Below are 18929 nucleotides of genomic sequence, written 5' to 3'. Positions count from 1 at the left end.
TAATATCTTGGAAATTTGCTCCAACACAAGTTCTGACTTCAAAGGGTGGTAGAATCTGGAAAACACATTACATATCAAAGCGAGCCCTCATCTTATATTCCGTTAGAAGCTTGCACTGTGTAATATATGAATTATTCATTCTTTTGCTCAGAAATGCTAGGGCTGATCTGTGAGGTATGGGACTGGCTCGGACATGTTAGGGGGATCTTTGTGGTGTGGGGCTTGCGCTTAGGTGGATATATGAGGGGTGGGGCTGGCTCAGAGGCTAAGGCGGAACTGTTAGGTGTAGAGATGGCTCAGAGAAGCTAGGGAAGTTCTTTGAGATGGTGGACTTGCTCACAGGCTATAGGGCAGAACTATTAGATGTGGGGCTTAGTCAGTGGAGCTAGGGTGGCTCTTTAAGGCGGCGGACGGCTTAGATGCTACAGTGGATCGTTTAGGTATGGGACTGGCTTAGATAAGCTAGGGCGGGTAAATAAGGTTTGGCACTGGTACAGAGTGGCTAGAGCGGTTGAGATGTTGGACTGGGTTGCATTTATCAAGCACGGGTTTCACTGTTCGGAAGAAAATCGAAAAATTATGAATATCTGCCATTTTGTGCGCATAATGTAAACCTATATTTTGCGTGAGACGGGGTCATTAAACAATCGGTCTCATGGTCCTCTATACATATTGAATGCCTAAATAAATCCTTGGGTTGTTCAAAACCGGGACGAGATACTGTGTAAATCGAACATTATAACTAATTAGATCTATCATTATTTTCATTCAAACCACGCCCAGTACCCTTCCCCCTTCTCCTCACACACTTCGTTAATCTAAACCTTAAGAATAAATTCTTACGATATGCCTGAAGTATAGGCCTTTCTTTACTCGTTCGGGGATTTTCGAAACTTGAAACAGGCATAATACGTCGTTTGTTTGTCATGAATCATTCGCTCAGAAAAAAAATGATTTCAAAATTTTTATCATATTATAACTTGAGAAAATAATTGCACATCTTAGATCTAAGGAGAATGTTTCCCGAAGATATGTTAACCTTTCAACAGTAGCGATTAGCGAGTATTTCTAATGAGTTTACCAGGTTACCTCGATGATGTATGAATTAATTGACGGTTTTTGCAGTTTACTTTGTAATATTCAAAACATATTTTCCTCGCTTGATAGACAGAAAAATAGATTAATTACAAAGCTTGATATTCCCGTACGGTAAGACAGGTGTATCTGTGAAACAACAACAGTCCTGGGGCACTGTTTTCTTCATTTAAGGTAGAAGTGCACATGTACAGTTTTCTAAATATGCCTCGTTTGGTACACTGGTAAGATTAACTGCCCGCCGTTACATAAGTGAAATACTGTTGAAAAACGGCGTTAAACCCAAGACAAAGAAAAAAAAAACACCCAAAAACACTTGTTTAAATAATGTATCACGGAATAAACAATTAGTCAGTTAATCAGTCAATATCATTCTAGTCGGTCAGTCAATCAATCGATCAATCATTCAGTCAATCAATTAACGAATCAATCAATCGCTCAAATTAAAAAAAAATCAATCGATCTATCAATCAATCAATCAATCAATCAATCAATAATCAATGAATGAATGAATGAATCAATCAATCAGTCAGATTTTTTAAAAAAATCAACCAATCAGTCAATTCATCCATCAAGCATTTCGAATCAAGCACAGTTATTACGACCGTGTCATGCGATATAACCTAAGGGGTGTCTTTTTTGGGGTCGTTAAAATAATGAATATATCATGAAAAAAAAAAAGTTTCATACATGGATATCTATGTATTTTCAGGTATGCATGCTGGTGAAGTTAAGCCACCAGTAAACAGCTCTACACCGACGGTTTATACACACGACGATGACGGCGACGGCGATGTTATTCCAGTTTATTGTTCCGTCCTTGGTTTAGTTGTTGTCGGTCTCCTTGGTTACGTTGTGATAAAGCACTGGCGGAGGATTCGCGCGAAAAGACGTCACAAAGCACCGTGCAGTCACGAGGACGTCGAATATTCCAAAGCTTCTGGTGGCGACAGCGGTATTTTTGTGGAAAATGAGTCGCCAAAAAATTATACATGTAAGTAGAAATTTACTAGAATTATAGTAAGAACATCAGAATCTAAAATGCATAAAAGTGTATACATGAATATAATTAATTACGCTTTTAGCCTGCAGTAAGTCACGTGCCTTATGCTGTCTTGGGTAGTAGCTTTGATCTAAAATGTAAAAATGAGTAAAAATTGTGCAGTTATTGCATATGCACCTGTGCAATATGCAAAGAGAAAAAAATGTTTGCGTAATAAATTCCTTTGAAAATATTATTTATGAGTCTACATGAGATATAATAACTTGTATATACTGAAGTGTATTTATGTTGTTTTCAACAGTTTCTAATAGGTGATATAGGTTAGGTTATTAACAGCGGGATTATAAAGAACGTTCTTATTAAAAACGGCGTCACAAAGTTAACAGGTAGCACGTTAGTGTTAATATACCTTAATGGTTTTTGTAGTAATCGTTTTTGCTAAAAAAAGTGTCTATCATATGGATTTTACTAATTTTTGTAACAAATTTGTATCACCTGAGAAACCAAAACTATGTCTCGTCCTGTCTAATCTATTACAGAAAAAAAATCATAAAACATTGTAATTTAGATTTCTGTCTTCACATGTTTGTAAAAGGTACTGGAGAAATACTTCCAAAGAATTTTAACAGTGAAAAATGTTTTTTTACGAAAAATATCTTTCTTTAGTATGTTATGTACTAAATTTTTCGGATTCTGTGTCAACCTCGTGCAAAAAGAAAAGTCATGAAATCAATTTAGAGTAAATTAATGTTAATTAATGTTGTTCCTGATGTTACGACTTGCACATACTGTACCGTATGACATATTTGTCATAAATTCTAGAACGCGAATTCGCAAAATATAAAATCAGCATATTATATATATGTTGTTATTTGCGCCACCACGTGGTAAAACGTGATTCGACACCCGGTTATCCAGTGCTATAAAAAATACTTTTAATTCAATAATAGTATATTGTTTATTAACTCGTCAACTGAGCTGAAACAATGTGATAAGCTATAATAAGATTCGCTTGTTTTACATAATTTTGACATTTTGTGGTGTCTTCTTCCAATAAATACTCATTACTTGGGGTATAATAGATTCTCAAATGCACTAAGTCTATAAAGAGTGAAAAAATAACGCCTTATTTTTACTCGAAATCTAAATAATTACAATTTTATAGGAACATTTCGTGCCATTTCTAAAGTTCCTACACAATGATACGAGCCGTGCCATGGGAAAACCAACATAGTGGCTTTGCGACCAGCATGGATCCAGACCAGCCTGCGCATCCGCGCAGTCTGGTCAGGCTCCATGCTGTTCGCTTTTAAAGCCTATTGGAATTGGAGAAACTGTTAGCAGACAGCATGGAGCCTGACCAGACTGCGCGGATGCGCAGGCTGGTCTGGATCCGTGCTTGTCGCACACCCACTATGTTGGTTTTCTCATGGCACGGCTCAATTACTATATTTTGCCATCCTTATATTTCGACTTAACACGCAAAAGGGGTGTTACTTCCAAAGAACAAAAGTAAATAATTACTGATTAACAAGAAAAATGTCTCTTGTTAAAGACAGAGTGTGTTTACATTAGCTCGGTTTTACGTTGGATGTTTCTTTCATCTTTAAAAACAGTTATCCCTTTGATTGCTGTACGCTGTGTTCAGTGTACATGTATGTCAGACAGTGTCGTAGCTTCATATAGGCACTGTAGGCACGTAACTTTACTTTTATTCTCAACTTAAGTGAAAATTCTAAAACTACAATTCTAGAGATTTTCTTCAATTGGACATAGAATAAAGACAGGCTCAATTCACTACATTTAAAATATTTATCAAAGTCTATGAGCTAGTCAATAGCCTTACGTAATCTTAATTTTTTTCTATTTTTTCTTGTCGTACGATTTAAAAATCTTTTAGCAGAAAAAATAACATAAGTAATGGCTTGAGAATTATGTACTGAATTTTTTTTTTTTACCATTCGGTCGGATAGAATCTGGGGCTGTTTCAAATTAGAAACTGTGTCTTTTTCATATATAATCTGTGGCTATTTTGGATAGAATATGTGCTTATTTTGGATAAAATCAGGGGCTTCCTCGGAAAGAATCGGGGGCTAGAATCTGGGACTATTTTTGATAGAATCTTGCGCTAGAAACAGGAACTATTTTTTATATGATTTTGGGCTATTTCGGATAGAATATTCGGCTTTTTTTGAAATGACTAAATGGTATACTAACTTTTCTGGATAGACTTAAAATCTTTTTTGATCCGGTATGCGAAATGCTGATAAGCCTTCAGGCTCGTATAAAATATATGAGAAGAACCATGTCGTGCAAATACGGTTTAATGAAGCTGTTGATCATTTTCACACATTGCGTACTGAAAAAATTCCGAACTGAAAATTCCGGGAACATTTAGGCTATTCATGTGGGACGGAAAAAGATAATTTCACATCCTCAGCTGAATTAGGTAGCTTGAAAACAACATTGTGTTTTATGTATGAATTCCAGTGTAAGAAAGTATAATAATGGTTTTTAAAATCTTTTTTGGACCAAATGGCAAATTATTACAAACTTGTAAGCAGTAACAAACTAGTAAAAAGCATTGTGATCTCGTGTCTTGATTTAACGTAGTCTGAGGTGACTGATGAACTTCTTTTAATTAGAGCTATATAATGAAGTTGTTTTTTTTAAATAAATTCTTTGTTATAGATTTAACCTTTTATTTAATTCAGCATTAAACGTGTCTGCAGTTCATATTCATTCGAAGGAAAATTGGCATAATGCTGGTATTTTGGATCGACTCATCAGAAAAGTAATCCCAGGTGGTCGTAAGCTCGACTCCCGTCTGCATACGAGACTGACCCGTATCAAAGCTTTTTTTCCCCCCATACAGCCTAGGCCGTTGACAGGCCTGGCGTCTTCCCATCAACATTTTCTTTCAAATCATGCACGGTTTTCACGTAAAATTAACCTTACATTAAGCTTTTTATTCTGCTTTACCAAATACCTGGCCAGTACCCCTAAATAACAGATACAACTCCCTTTCTCTTATAAGTAAGAAGTCCCTACACTACCTCTCACACGGCTGATCTCAAATGAATAGGTTTAAACTAAACTGCTAAGGAAATCAAATGTAATAGATATTTCATTCGCTTTTAATTTTGTCATTTTCTCATCATTTTCAAAGGACTTGAAAGGTTTAAAACTGCTACAAATTGATGCGAAAGCCAGAGTTATATTATTAAAAATAAATAGACAGGCAAAATTAAAAAATCGAGCCTTTTGAAACATAAAAGAGACTATTTAACAAACTAAATTTTTCAAATTAAGTCCTTTTATGAACATTTACGTATGTTAATACATTTCGACATGACTCCGTAAAATTTTATGTGTGATCCGCCTCATTTGCGAAAAGAAAACATACACTTGATTATAAACTGCTTAGTTTATTCCACGGTTGGATAAAATATACGCAACGATCCGTCAATAATTTCATAAATATATTTTGCAAAAAAGATCTTCTTTGCCCAATTAACTCCGCTTATGTTCAAAGGAGTTTTACGTCCTTTATTTCTTTGTATCGGCGAAATTAAATCTCAGGGTTTTTTTTCGACTGAAATTTATGAAGTTTTAATAATGTGCAAATCGAGTGTTCAAAGTCTTTCACACTATTAATGCATTTACAATAATAGGCTGAAGTTAGATATACTATTTTGCAATTTAAGAAAAGCATTTTTGTCATCAAAGTGAATTCCTAATTTGTTTAAATAGCCGTAAAAAGCCTGGTCCGTCTACAAGGCGTGTTTCAAAATAACCACAACGAATAAAAACAGTTCTCAATACAAGATCAGAGAAATACAGTAAGTCCACCTTCATCTGGAATGGAACAATTTCTTTACCAAAATGTACGACCCGGTCCCTTCCGCTGAATTAGAGTTCTTAATAATTTGTCGCAAGTGTACAAAGAGCCATCGAGAAACAAAGCCCACCCTGGTCTTTACGCCAGAACGAACCGCGGGAATTATGGAATAGAAAGTTTGCAACTTATGCGTGGCCCAATAGCCACTAATCGACCGGCAGTGATTCGGATAACACACTCACTCGTAAAACCCCACCCTTCCACCTCGTCCACACCCAGAGCGGCTGAACAGCTCACGTTTATTCAGTTTGTTTTGTGCATGATTTAAAATAGGTTCAAGGCGATATCAAACACATATATGAAGACAGCCATAAATACTTTTTGACCACAAAGGCAGCTTTTATAGACCAATTTGATAAAACAGCCACCGCAGAAAGGTGTACGAATGTTAAAATCAGTGACCCATACGAAATGAAAGAAAAAAGGAGATGGAAATTGACACAAAAGCTCAAAAAGGACGGGCCATCAATATACATTATTAGTTATAACATCGGAGTTTTATCTTTAAAATAGGACTAGGTAATTGAGATTTATATCATTTTGATGATTGTTCATGGAGACAGTATAATGATAATCATTCCTGTGAAGAAAAACAGATATGGATGACCAAATATTGATACATACATTGTCGTAAAAAATGATTAAAAAGAAAGATGTTGTCAGTTTTGTATCTTTGCGAGTAGTCACGTTAAAAATGGGACCACCTGGTTGAATTGTTTCATAGTTCTAAAGATTTTTTTTATGAAATTCGTTAGCTTTTAAAGTGAAAATAAAATATACAACAAAATGACATTGTGACCCCTTTTTACTTTAAACAGCTTAAATGTACAAACAGAATAATACACAGTTGTTACAATGAAATTAATGTTATTTAAAGATACTCGTTTTAATTTGTGTCTTCTTTTCAAAGCGAACTCTTTTTTCATTTCCATAATATATTTTAATCGCTTCTGCAATTTTCGTCCTTCCATTGTAAATAAGATGCAGCGGTGTTTCTTGAGTATAGGCGTTCAGTAAAATGTCACCATAAATTGGTTCTAGATACCATTTCTGACAGTGAATCATATCGTCAAGTGACCTCTTGCTTGTTGTTGCCGTAGAATATACCAATTTACCTTCTAAAATCTAATAAAAAAGTTAATTATCGTTGGCGAATAATCGCACGTACTGTTCGGATGATGGGACCAATTCTTACACGTCCATTTCGAATTTTACTCTTTGAGCCAGCTGTGCGGACAGTTTAATCTTTATAGTTACCTGTCCATATGTCCATATGTCACCAAACGCCAGATAAGATCTGCTGGTCTGTTTAGATGATATCGCCACCTGTATCACATTTATATATAAAGGCTTTTACATGTGCATGTGTGTCTTTCTATTCCAGATTGTTTAACGTCACGTGTTAGAGACCTTCCGATGTCTAAAAGAAAGGAACTGGAAAAGGTTTTGTCGTACCCACAGTCCGACAGCTGGAAATCGCTAGCTAAAGAACTTGGTAAAGAGATCTCCTTTTTTGTTTTCGAGATACACTAATATTGTCTGCAATGAAATGTTTAAAAAAAAACTATTTTCAACGTTAATTAGTCAAATACATATCGGCGGGCACATTTAATGGAACCAGCGACCTCTGACAGGCCAGTTTCTGACATAAACAATGACGTCTAACAGGGCTCAAACCCACAATGATTAGTGGAAGCGATTCCATATCATTTGCCGCGAAAGCCCCTTGATGACATGAAAAGGGAAATAATTCATAGAATGCAAATGCAAGTCGCATATAGTTGGTTACCGGTAATTTCGGAAAGAGAAAACGTAAAAACACACATCTAAACAATTATTATTACGTCTAAATTTGGAGTGACCAAAAGACTGACCAAAGTTTCTGCCCGGGTACTGGTCAGAAGTCCAGGATAGTATCTGTCACAGTTATTGACTTGAGTAAAGAGAATGTTGCTCATACAAAAATATATTTCAGTAGGGTAGGCGTCCGGTAACCGGACTTAGAACAGAGGCTAGTTACCGGACGCAGAACGGAGGCTAGGCGTCCGAATACCGGGCATAGAACAGAGGCTAGTTACTGGACACAGAATGGAGGCTAGGCGTCTGGTCACCGGACTTAGAACAGAGGCTAGTTCCCGGACGCAGAACGAAGGCTAGGCGTCCAATTACCGGACGCCTGCAAACAAAAATATCACAAAAAATATTTAACTGTCTCCACTGTTGATAATTAGGATGACTTTTTCCTATATTTCAGGTTATAGCAATAAACGAATGACACAGTTTGAGTCTAAGAAGAAAAATGACACTAACAGTGGTTTCAATCATATGTTACACGATTGGGAACGGAGGGACTTGGCCATAGTCAGCCATCTTATTCAGTGTTTACGTAACATAGGCCGCGAGGACGGTGCTAGGATACTATATATTGACTCCACGGAGGGGAGAACCAAAATTATGGCAAAACAACAACAAAATCACGTGGTGTGATAACATAACTTGTCCATAATAGAGCGATTCTGTTGATGAAATCAATACGAAATCCGTAGATCTCTTTGTTACTGTATTGCTATACATGTATACTGGACGGCAACGGTGACTTCCGGAAGTTATTTATAGAAAGTGCGGGAATCACCCAAAGGTCAGGACTTACCGCGGTGTTGGTGGACATAGAGATTGGAAAATACTTTTATAAGTGATTGTGATAGATTTTATAAAACGTAAATGAAAGAACTGTTTCATCAAATGAAATAAAGTTCTTTCAACTTCAACTGGTTGCAACTGATGCCACAGTGCAAGAAAAAGACAGAAGTGGCGCTAGATATTTTATGAAGAATATGTGTAAATGAAATCCATATATTTATCATGAGAAATGACTTAATTTGAGGTCATTTATCATTACTGTGTTATTGCTCATACTGTTTTTCATAGGCATTTTGACTTACATGAAAAATGACAAAATGTTTTTGCAAATATCAACGCGTACTTGATCGCGGTACTGTGTACTTTCGGTACTTTGTAATCGGGGTACTGTGGAATTGCAGTACTGTGTGATCGCATTACAATGTGATTGTGACACTGTGCGATTGGTTTAGGCTACTGTGTGGTCGCTGTTTTGTGTGGGAGCGATACTGTGTAATCGCAATACTGTGTACATAGAACCGAGTAATTATTTCATATTTCGCTCGTACGTCTTTCAAATAGGAAAACTATTTAATATTATGTGTTAAACTTACGGTTCTGTAGTTATAATTTGGCGACGTCACAACATCCAAGGACAGACCGATAGGGAGTGTTTTTGTGACGAATTTATTCACCTGATTCTGGTGACAAAAACGAGTGAATAAAACACAAAAGAGAAGACAAAGTAGCGTCACGTGTAATTGACGTCCCAGAAGTTTCAGGTGTTGTGTGTGACAGTGAGCTTAGCCTCTAAGTATTCAACAGTTCAACAGTTTATACGTCAGAGAAAGAAGGCATAGTCGTTTCATGAATGGCGTATGCCTCTCAAAGACTTGCCTGAGAGAGTTACCTATGTTTATGATGTACGGAATTTTTAAGTTAATTTTAATACTTGGGAATGGTCTTGATTGTATCAACAATATTACAGTATTAGACCTCTCAAAATAGGAAAAAGAAATCATAAGAAAATCATGAGATAAGATTTTCACGCAGCTTGTGTTCATAAGGTATTGAAAATAAATAAATTTTGTTAAATATCACATACTTTTAACACTGGTATAAGGAAGAAATCCAAAGTTCATAAATAATACTCAAGTCTGATATGTAGTTTTTCTAAAACATGCTATGTATATTATGAATTTAATACTAAGATGTAAGTATCTTATTTTGTTTTTCATTATTTAATATCTGTGATACGCCGCAGATAATGGGCTGTTAATGTTGAAATATGTACCAAATTAAATATATGTCTCTTTTTTTTATTTTGAGCAAAAGGGGGTTGCGATGTTATAAAAATAAGTTTGTATACGCGTTTCGAAAAGCTGCCTTGCGATTGATCAGTTTCAAGGGTGTGCTCCGAGACAGCCAATCAGATGCCAGTGTTTTGAGACTGGTTCAAACTCAGTTTCTATAATATTTGACCATGACATATGTTTGCAACGCCATATGTCGCTGACCTATGTTTTACTGGAACAGTTACTGGTTGAGAAAAAAGTGAACTGTTACTTAAAGCTTAAACTTACCTGGTGGGGGAGATTTTGATTTTTTTATCATATAACCTTATTGTCCAGAGAAAATATTGAAATTCGTAACACGTACTGTTGCTAATTTAAGGCCTACTAAGATGACCGCAAAACGTACATGTATTATAACATATGTTTATTATTAATGTTTGGGGATTTACTACATGTAGAGATTGACTACAAGGGGGCATACATGTACTGAAAACGCTACCTAAAATTATGTTTTAATAATATATTTTTGTTATTTTCATTCTCAGTTTTAATTATGTTACTTCCGCATACGAAATTACTTTGACTTTTTAGGACTCGACAGTTTATATGTTGCAGAAGATGTTTCATTTATCATAGTACTTTTAGCAGAATGATTGTGATTTCATTAAGTTTCTAGTATCCATAGTTGTAAATACAGCGGCCTTCTGTTCTCATTTTCAGCATGAATGTTACATTGTGAGTGAATGCACGTTAGGCCAAAAAAAACAGGTGTTTTATGTCTCATTTCAAGTTAAAACCAGACCAGTTTTGCATTTCGTTTACGTGTGTATCGCAGATTTTAGATGAAAACAACATAAATGCATCTACCAGTAATTGCTTGGAAAAATCAACGAACAATAACCTTGTCATTTATCAAGGACTAAGATAGGATTTAAATCCAAGGATAAATAAAATTAACAGATACTAGTATGTTAGCACCGGGTGCTGTCGTGTTGAAAAAAGACCATGATGCTCAACAGCGCCTTTTTTTTTGGAATTAATCTTGCTCTTCCTCTTAGTGATTCATTTTGAGTGAGAAAAAGCCATGATACATTTCCTCCCTTCATTTTGTAAATTTGAATTAAACCCACATACATTTTTATGCAAATGGTGTAATATTTAGTAAAAAGGGGGAGGAGTAACTCAGACTATTCAATAAATAAGTCTTCCAAGATAAATGAAATTTAAGAAACAAGAAGATAGGGAGCACGCTGTTTGACTTTTGTCAAGAGACGGTGATGGTTTCGTTATGGTCTGAAACTGGTTGGTATCCCGATCGGAATGCGTAAATACAGGTTTTATTGGCCTAACTTTTTATTTATTTTAATGCAATATATGTACATGTCAACATTGTTATGTATTTTATACAGCATAAACTTGCCATCTCTGTTTCATTTAAAATTCAAAAAGTGACAAAAGTGTTGCGTGGTTTCTTTCTTTATTTACACAGTTGTATCGCATCTAGACATTAGAACAACTTAGTTCAAACATCGCTTCTGTTTTTTCTACAGGTCTGTTTGCGACAACATAAACCATTTCATTTAAATGTCGTTTTTTTTCTGTGTAAATATTGAAGTTTTTTGTGCTTTTGTATATTTTTTGTAATATATTACACAAAACATTATTTCAAAATTCCAATTTAAAAAGTGGACCCTTGTTTATTAGCTCGACTATTCGAAGAATAGTCTAGCTATTCTACTCACCCTGGCGTCGGCGTCGGCGTCGGCGTCGGCGTCGGCGTCACACCTTGGTTAAGTTTTTGCATGCAAGTACATACAGCTATCATTTAAAGGCATATAGCTTTGAAACTTATTTATTCTTTTTCTAGGTCAATTACCAACCTCACTGGGTCAAGTTCCATAACTCTAACATGTATTTTGAGCAAATTATGCCCCCTTTTGGACTTAGAAAATTCTGGTTAAAGTTTTACATGCAAGTTACTATCTCCAAAACTAATGCAGATATTGAATTGAAACTTCACATGTGTCTTCGGGGTTATAAAACTAGTTGATAGCACCAAGTCCCATAACTCTGACCTTCATTTTGGCCAAATTATGCCCCCTTTTGGACTTAGAAAATTCTGGTTAAAGTTTTGCGTGCAAGTACATACAGCTATTACTAAAAGGCATATAGATTTGAAACTTATTTTTTCTTTTTCTAGATCAATTACCTACCTCACTGGGTCAAGTCCCATAACTCTGGCATGTATTTTGGCCAAATTATGCCCCCTTTTGGACTTAGAAAATTCTGGTTAAAGTTTTGCGTGCAAGTACATACAGCTATTACTAAAAGGCATATAGATTTGAAACTTATTTTTTCTTTTTCTAGATCAATTACCTACCTCACTGGGTCAAGTCCCATAACTCTGGCATGTATTTTGGCCAAATTATGCCCCCTTTTGGACTTAGAAAATTCTGGTTAAAGTTTTGCGTGCAAGTACATACAGCTATTACTAAAAGGCATATAGATTTGGAACTTATTTATTCTTTTTCTAGATCAATTACCTACCTCACTGGTCAAGTTCCATAACTCTTAACATGTATTTTGAGCAAATTATGCCCCCTTTTGGACTTAGAAAATTCTGGTTAAAGTTTTACATGCAAGTTACTATCCCCAAAACTAATGCAGATATTGAATTGAAACTTAACATGTTTCTTCGGGGTTATAAAACTAGTTGATAGCATCAAGTCCCATAACTCTGATATGTCCCCTTTTGAACTTAAAACTCTTTTGATATTTAACATTTTGGGTAATAATTTCCAGCTTCTGTGACAATATTTCGAATAGTCGAGCTTGGCTGTCTTATGGACAGCTCTTGTTTTATAACATAAAACATTTTTTGATGTCGTACAATATGCATGCATTTGACGACTTATTCACAGTCATATATTTCCTCTCGTAATGATCCTAGAATAATTTTGGATAACGTATTCATCAATGGCTTCTTTTTTTTGCATTTGCTTTTTTTTTCTTTTCGGTGAGGTGGGGCTGAGTGTAGGAACGGGATTTAGTGCCATTTTCAACAACATTTCAGTTACAAAACGGAAGGCAGATAACCTAACCAGTGTTCCTGGATTCTGCACCAGTACAAACCTGTTCTCCGCATGTAACTGTCAACTTCCTCACATGAATCGGGGGCGGAGGACTAATGATTTCAGACGGAATGTTGTTTATTAATCCCCATGGAGAACATACGTCACGCCCGGGGATCAAACTCACGACCGTAGATCTGTGCTCTCACTATCAACCTTATCAATACCTTGATAGGCAGGACTATTTGCATGTGAAACCACATGGAAATTAAATTAAAAGAAAAAAACAACAGAAAATTTAAACTAACATGCTTGTAAAAGTTCATGTTAACAGTCAACCATAGATTTTTTTAAATAGTAATTTTTCCAAAATTTAAAGTTTTAGGTACTCTTTTAAGAATAATGATTTTCAAAATATTTTCAATTTTATAATACAGCCGGAATTAGTCCTGAACAAATTTTATTCCGCTAGACATTTGAATCCTGTTCACTAAATGTACGCGGAGTGAAATTATTATACCGTTTGGCTTGATCTTTGAGGAAAGCTATGTATTCTAATCACTCTACTATTCACTTCCTAGTCATGTTATATATATAAAACATTAAGTGCGGTAATGACCAAGATGGGGCTCAGATCAGTAACCTCCGGGTTGGGCGACCGGCTCCTTAATCACCGGACAACCGCACTTCCGTAAGTAAGATATCTCAGATTTGGTTGCTAATTACTGTAAACGGTTAATTAGATATGAGCCGCGCCATGGGGAAACCAACATAGTGGCTTTGCGACCAGCATAGATTCAGACCAGCCTGCGCATCTACGCAGTCTGGTCAGAATCCATGCTGTTCGCTAACGGTTTCTCTAATTGCAGTAAGCTTTAAAAGCGAACAGCATGGATCCTGACCAGACTGCGCGGATGCGAAGCCTGGTCTGGGTCCATGCCGGTCGCAAACCCACTACGTTGGTTTTGTCATGGCGCGGCTCATATGTATTGACTGCTTAAAAGTGAACATGCAATACTTTGAATCATTTTTAGGTACAGCTAGATGAGACATTAAATCTGGTAAAATCATTATGGGAATCAGGCTTAATCAAAAGTTATGGCTGTTTCAGAAATTGTGTTCCTCATATTAACCATACATCCTGCCAACGCCCAATTTTCTCAACTCGCTGTAGCTGACATGTCTTTTGAAATTATTCCGTAATAAATAAAATTCTACGCTGTTGAATACCTTCCTAAACGTAACTAACAGTCTCGAATGTCAAGTGTTGCGTTGTTCGTTCTGGGACTATGTCTACGTTTTGGGACTATGTCAACGTTCAGGGACTATATCGACGTTTTGGGACTATGCCAACGTTCTGGGACTATGTCGACGTTCAGGGACTATGTCGAAGTTCAGGGACTGTGCCGAAGCTCTAATGGATGAGTATGACAATTTAAAAGCATCCACTGAATGACTCCGTGTAATTCAAACAAAGGAAACAAAACTGTTAATGAAACAAAATGCCTGGTATCTGTCCTTCTCTCTCAGAAGTACAGTTTTGAGGAAAACCACTGTTTTTAAACATAAACTGAATTTGTTCGTAATATACCATCTCTTTGCCGCAGACACCACGCTTTGTCTGCGGGCCTTCCATATTTAACATGATTGTATACCATGTCATGGCGTCAAGTCTTATAGCATTGCTTAATAAGATATCACACATTTCTATGTCTGCATTAGACTCAATAATTACGTTGTTTTGTGCCATGATTTCTTGTTTGTTATTCAGTATTCTTACAGCTACGTCATATTCTGACGTTCCTGTAAAACAACCATACACAACCACTCCGTGTAATGTAATATCTATTGAGCTTTGAAACCTGATCGAATCGAAAATATAATTCCCAACATTCCAAGCACCGGAAGTAGTTTCAAACCTGACGACACGTGTAAGCGCGCGCCTCCTGGAAATAAATGGACCGACAGATGGCGACGTTCTGCTGTGAAAATACCTGAAAATTTGTGTGATTTCGTCTTTCGTCAGAAGGCCCTGAGCTGGCACATTTTCTGCGAAATATTCAATATCTAACAATGGAAATCGCACAAAATATATGAGTTTACCTAGAACTCGACTTCTGTTGTCCGGAGTTGGTGACAGTTTCTGTCTCTTGCACTCCTTCGCCGACCAGTGACAGACTGCTTCGTAAATCTTGCTTTCGTCTGCTTTGAGATCATCACATTGTATAATCTTCTTTAAACAGACACCGCACAAATTTTGGAATGAGGCTGTCTGTAAAACTGCGTGCGCATTCTTGAATATGTATTGAAGACAATGTTTCTACCAGAAAAAAAAACAAACAAAATAATTATATATATGCAGTGTGCATTATCTTTGAAGAGACTGCAAATACGGCTAGATAATAAATACTGTAGATACAGAATTCATGAAAAATAAACAGAAGATATAAAAGTTAAAAAATAAAATTCCCCTTTTCTCAAGATATTTTAATTCAATTCAGAGTTCGTGCTACTGTAAAACATACTCCAGCCTTCTGTTAACAAGTAATTGGTCTGATACCAAAACTTTGACAATTTTTGCCCGACTATAAATGCAATGTAGAAAAAAAAATCTTTCGTTCGCATTTTTTAGCAACTATATATAAATAAGTCCTAGTAAATTAATGTCACGACTCTTCATGTTCACCTAGAGCTAATATGAATAGGGTATATTTGTTTCAAAACTCGACGCTCATCAATTCATCACGCTAAATTAAACTCATACTCGGCATATTAGAACACCAGGGTTGACGACAAAAGAGGGTGTTACTATCAGTTAAGTGGTAACGTTTATCAATAAGAATCGCTATCAAAAACCTGTCGAATCATGTTTACCTCCAGTTCAACTTCCTTATACTTGTGCGCTTGTTCCAGCAACGTGCACACACTCTCTGTATCAATATCTGCAGTTAATTTCTCACAGCATTTCGTCACCAAACCTTGAAGCTTGTACTTCTTCGCCGCATACAACAGTGGTAACACCGTTTTAGTGGTGAGGTCCACGTCATCCGTGTAAATGTACCTAAATAAGAATGTTACAGTATCAATAACATTTTTTATATTTCGCACATTTTTTCAGTGTCATAAAGTGTTTAACAGTCTATATTTTGCAGGCGTGTACAACAGACTAATGGTTTTGTTAAATACATCATTATACCTACCATATATGATGTGATTTTAAGAGGAAACTGTGATCGTATCTCGGCCGTGAAACAGTAGAAACGGTACCTAATGAAACACGCAGAACCGAAGAGCATATATGCGATATATCGCTAATCTCCCGACAGAAAGATTTTTAAACGGAACCATGTGGTAGATGTGTAAATGAAATTCTGAATGCGTGCATGCCATACAAATTGGAAAACACTTGTTCTGTTAGACTTGGTGCCTTTTTAGCAGAATGTCACTTATATATGACAGTCTGTTAGCTTGACCAGTGTTCTAGGATTTCTTGCTAGTATTTATCTGTTCTCCATAAGTAACAGATAACTTCCGAACATGAATCGGAGGTGATGACAGACCTATGATTGCATTGTCTTTACCCAGTTATCACGGACATTGTTGCCCGACATTTGCACCTCCCGGTTTGAAGTTTGCAAGGGCCCCCGATAATGTTGTTATAACTTCTGGCCCAACCCTTTTGTATATTTACATTGATGTATTTATGTATGCTTGTTGTATGTGTGTATTAAATATGTATATATATATATATACAATAAAATATGATTAAACTAAGTTTGCAATACTGATTGCGCTAGCTGGGCGGGTACAAGCGGAAAATGCATGAGGAAGAAGCGCTGATGGCGGAACGTCAATATTATAAAAAGTGCCGCGTTGAAAGTGACATTCTAGATTTGCTATCTGTACATACCCTAACAGTTTGTTGAATATTTTTGGTGCTATATCACCAACAGTAAAGACATTCTCGCTACCGTGGCTTCCACACAGTTTGGAGAAGAACACAGAACTGCGGCTGGCCAGGACGAATTTGTGCGCTTTGATGATTTCTCGTTTTTTCCCGTTTTCAATGTGGAAAATGACGTCAGTGAGAAAACTGGCTTCTAACATTTGCTTGTTACACTCTGCAAGACTTTTACCCGACTGCCAGTCAAGGTTAAAGTTAAAACTGAAATCAGAATATTTATGACTATATACAGTGATACATTTAAAAAAATATTTAAGATACATTTTGAATTAATATTCGCTACTGATATGTAGAAAGCTTAATTCTCTCCCGAGTCCGCTTCCTGGAAAATGATGTTAGAAGGAACTACAGTTACTATAGTAATGTTAACACCAGCGATGATCTGTTGAGATCAACCACAGCAGATAGGAAGTTTCTCAGTTTCAACCATATCTAGTGTAAAAGTCACTGTAATATTTATATTAAACCTTGAACATTTTGATAATAGTTTTCATGATTAAACCGTCTGGCTTACAATACCCTTCCAGCTTTCTTACAAAGGACCTTCTCATGCATAGACTTTATTTACTGTTATTTCATTTAGTATCCAGCAGAAAGTCTCTTATCTTTTTGCATATGATGTTGTTATAACATGATTTGTACTTCTCTGGTTCCTAGTCCTACTGAGATCATTCATAGTGGACAGAAACCAATGTCGTAACACGTGTTTGTTCTGTATGCATCAGGTTTTATTTAGAGCAGTCCACATACGTTCTAATTTTTCCAGAACACTATTTTTTCACTACAATTTAGCTTGTTCCTCTGTGACAAGATTATAACTGTTCTTGTAAAGGAGGTGATCGAGGGAGGTGAAGTGGGGTTATTGGTCAGTGTGTAACTTCAAGATATTATCTATTCCACCATCCAGAGGAACATTGATGGTTGGGGGTGAAGTGGAGGTATACTGGTCAGTACGTATCTATTTTTGATGTTGTGGCCGTATTGAAGTTCCTGTACCACGACAGAGGCAGATGAAATGGAGGTTTAATTAGTGTGTGTCTTCAAGCAGGTATCTGTACGACAATCTAGAGGAACATTGGTGGCTGGCGTTTAAGTGGTCAGTATGTGACTTCAAGAAGGTATCTATTCCGTAGTGTCGGGTTACATAAAACAATTACATGTGTTTAAAGCTTTGTAGGATTCATTACATTTACCTACTTAAAATATAAATGAAATACACGAAGAAACATGCTAATGCCTACAAAGCGGGTAAAATATTTATTATTTTATACCTGTCGCGAAGCTTGTCAACCTACTTCAGTTTCTTCAGCAGACTTTCCTTTTGTTTTATTATATTTAAAATTGAGAATGTCATCAAATTATTCATCTTTTTGAACACAGTGGGATCTTAGTCCATGATAAAATTAGCCAAAAATAAACTAGATTTCTCACCTCACAGACTTGTCTGACGAAGGTGCTGACTTATTAGAAGTAGGTCTACTTGTTCGTCTGAAAATTCCTTTACTATTTCCTCGCTGTCTAGTCAAAAAGCTCTGTTGTCTGGTAGACATGTTTGTTTTAACTCATAATACAACTTCAGTTTTCCTCGGACAAATTCTACATAAATTTCACGTTTGGTTACTGTCAGGCACTGGATTCTATATCATTTATTTCCGATTTTAAGTTTGCTTGTATGAAGAATTTGAATTCCAAATTGAAACGACGAAATAAGCATGCAGTATAAACCAGGTGAACCAAACATCGGTTTCTTTGATCTGTTTTATTGGATCAATGAATTGAATGGAAAATAAACGAACCAACAGACTTATTTGACAGTAGAAAATTAAAGCGGTGTTAATTTACATTCACATATACTGTCTATTGTATTTAGGTCAGTGAACTAATTAAATAATCATTTTAAAACAATTGTGATTGTGGCTTTCGCATTTTATCTTTTCGAGCGAAGAATTTATTTGTAAGTCTGGGTCCAGGACTAACTGCT

At 36.1% G+C, this 18929-nt stretch overlaps 2 protein-coding genes across 2 annotated transcripts; one reads left to right on the top strand and one right to left on the bottom strand.

Annotated features, from left to right (window-relative positions):
* The first annotated feature begins 1770 nt into the window (after positions 1-1770).
* Positions 1771-12317, top strand: LOC123538244 (tumor necrosis factor receptor superfamily member 16-like). Its single transcript, XM_053530114.1, has 3 exons — positions 1771-2089; positions 7384-7494; positions 8254-12317. The coding sequence occupies exons 1-3, from the start codon at positions 1786-1788 to the stop codon at positions 8484-8486; spliced, it is 648 nt and encodes a 215-aa protein (XP_053386089.1). The 5' UTR covers positions 1771-1785; the 3' UTR covers positions 8487-12317.
* Positions 12318-13908: 1591 nt separating this feature from the next.
* LOC123539008 (BTB/POZ domain-containing protein 6-A-like) lies at positions 13909-18642 on the bottom strand. Its single transcript, XM_045323463.2, has 4 exons — positions 18380-18642; positions 16895-17149; positions 15859-16045; positions 13909-15304 (listed from the first exon to the last, which is right to left on the bottom strand). The coding sequence occupies exons 1-4, from the start codon at positions 18496-18498 to the stop codon at positions 14474-14476; spliced, it is 1392 nt and encodes a 463-aa protein (XP_045179398.2). The 5' UTR covers positions 18499-18642; the 3' UTR covers positions 13909-14473.
* Between the last annotated feature and the right edge of the window lie 287 nt (positions 18643-18929).

Source organism: Mercenaria mercenaria, chromosome 18 (assembly GCF_021730395.1).
Source record: "Mercenaria mercenaria strain notata chromosome 18, MADL_Memer_1, whole genome shotgun sequence".
NCBI classification, from domain to species: domain Eukaryota; kingdom Metazoa; phylum Mollusca; class Bivalvia; order Venerida; family Veneridae; genus Mercenaria; species Mercenaria mercenaria.
Note: the sequence above shows the minus strand (reverse complement) of the source record. Positions and strands in the feature narration are given on the sequence as shown.

Bases quoted from the DNA above. Each gene is read 5' to 3' on its own strand.
- LOC123538244 (XM_053530114.1), top strand. From the start codon at position 1,786: ATGGATATCTATGTATTTTCAGGTATGCATGCTGGTGAAGTTAAGCCA. The intron at 2,090-7,383 runs GTAAGTAGAAAT...TTTCTATTCCAG, and splicing joins GTCGCCAAAAAATTATACAT to ATTGTTTAACGTCACGTGTT. The intron at 7,495-8,253 runs GTAAAGAGATCT...CCTATATTTCAG, and splicing joins ATCGCTAGCTAAAGAACTTG to GTTATAGCAATAAACGAATG.
- LOC123539008 (XM_045323463.2), bottom strand. From the start codon at position 18,498: ATGTCTACCAGACAACAGAGCTTTTTGACTAGACAGCGAGGAAATAGT. The intron at 17,150-18,379 runs GTGAGAAATCTA...TTCTGATTTCAG, and splicing joins TCGTCAGACAAGTCTGTGAG to TTTTAACTTTAACCTTGACT. The intron at 16,046-16,894 runs GTATGTACAGAT...ATTCTTATTTAG, and splicing joins ATATTCAACAAACTGTTAGG to GTACATTTACACGGATGACG.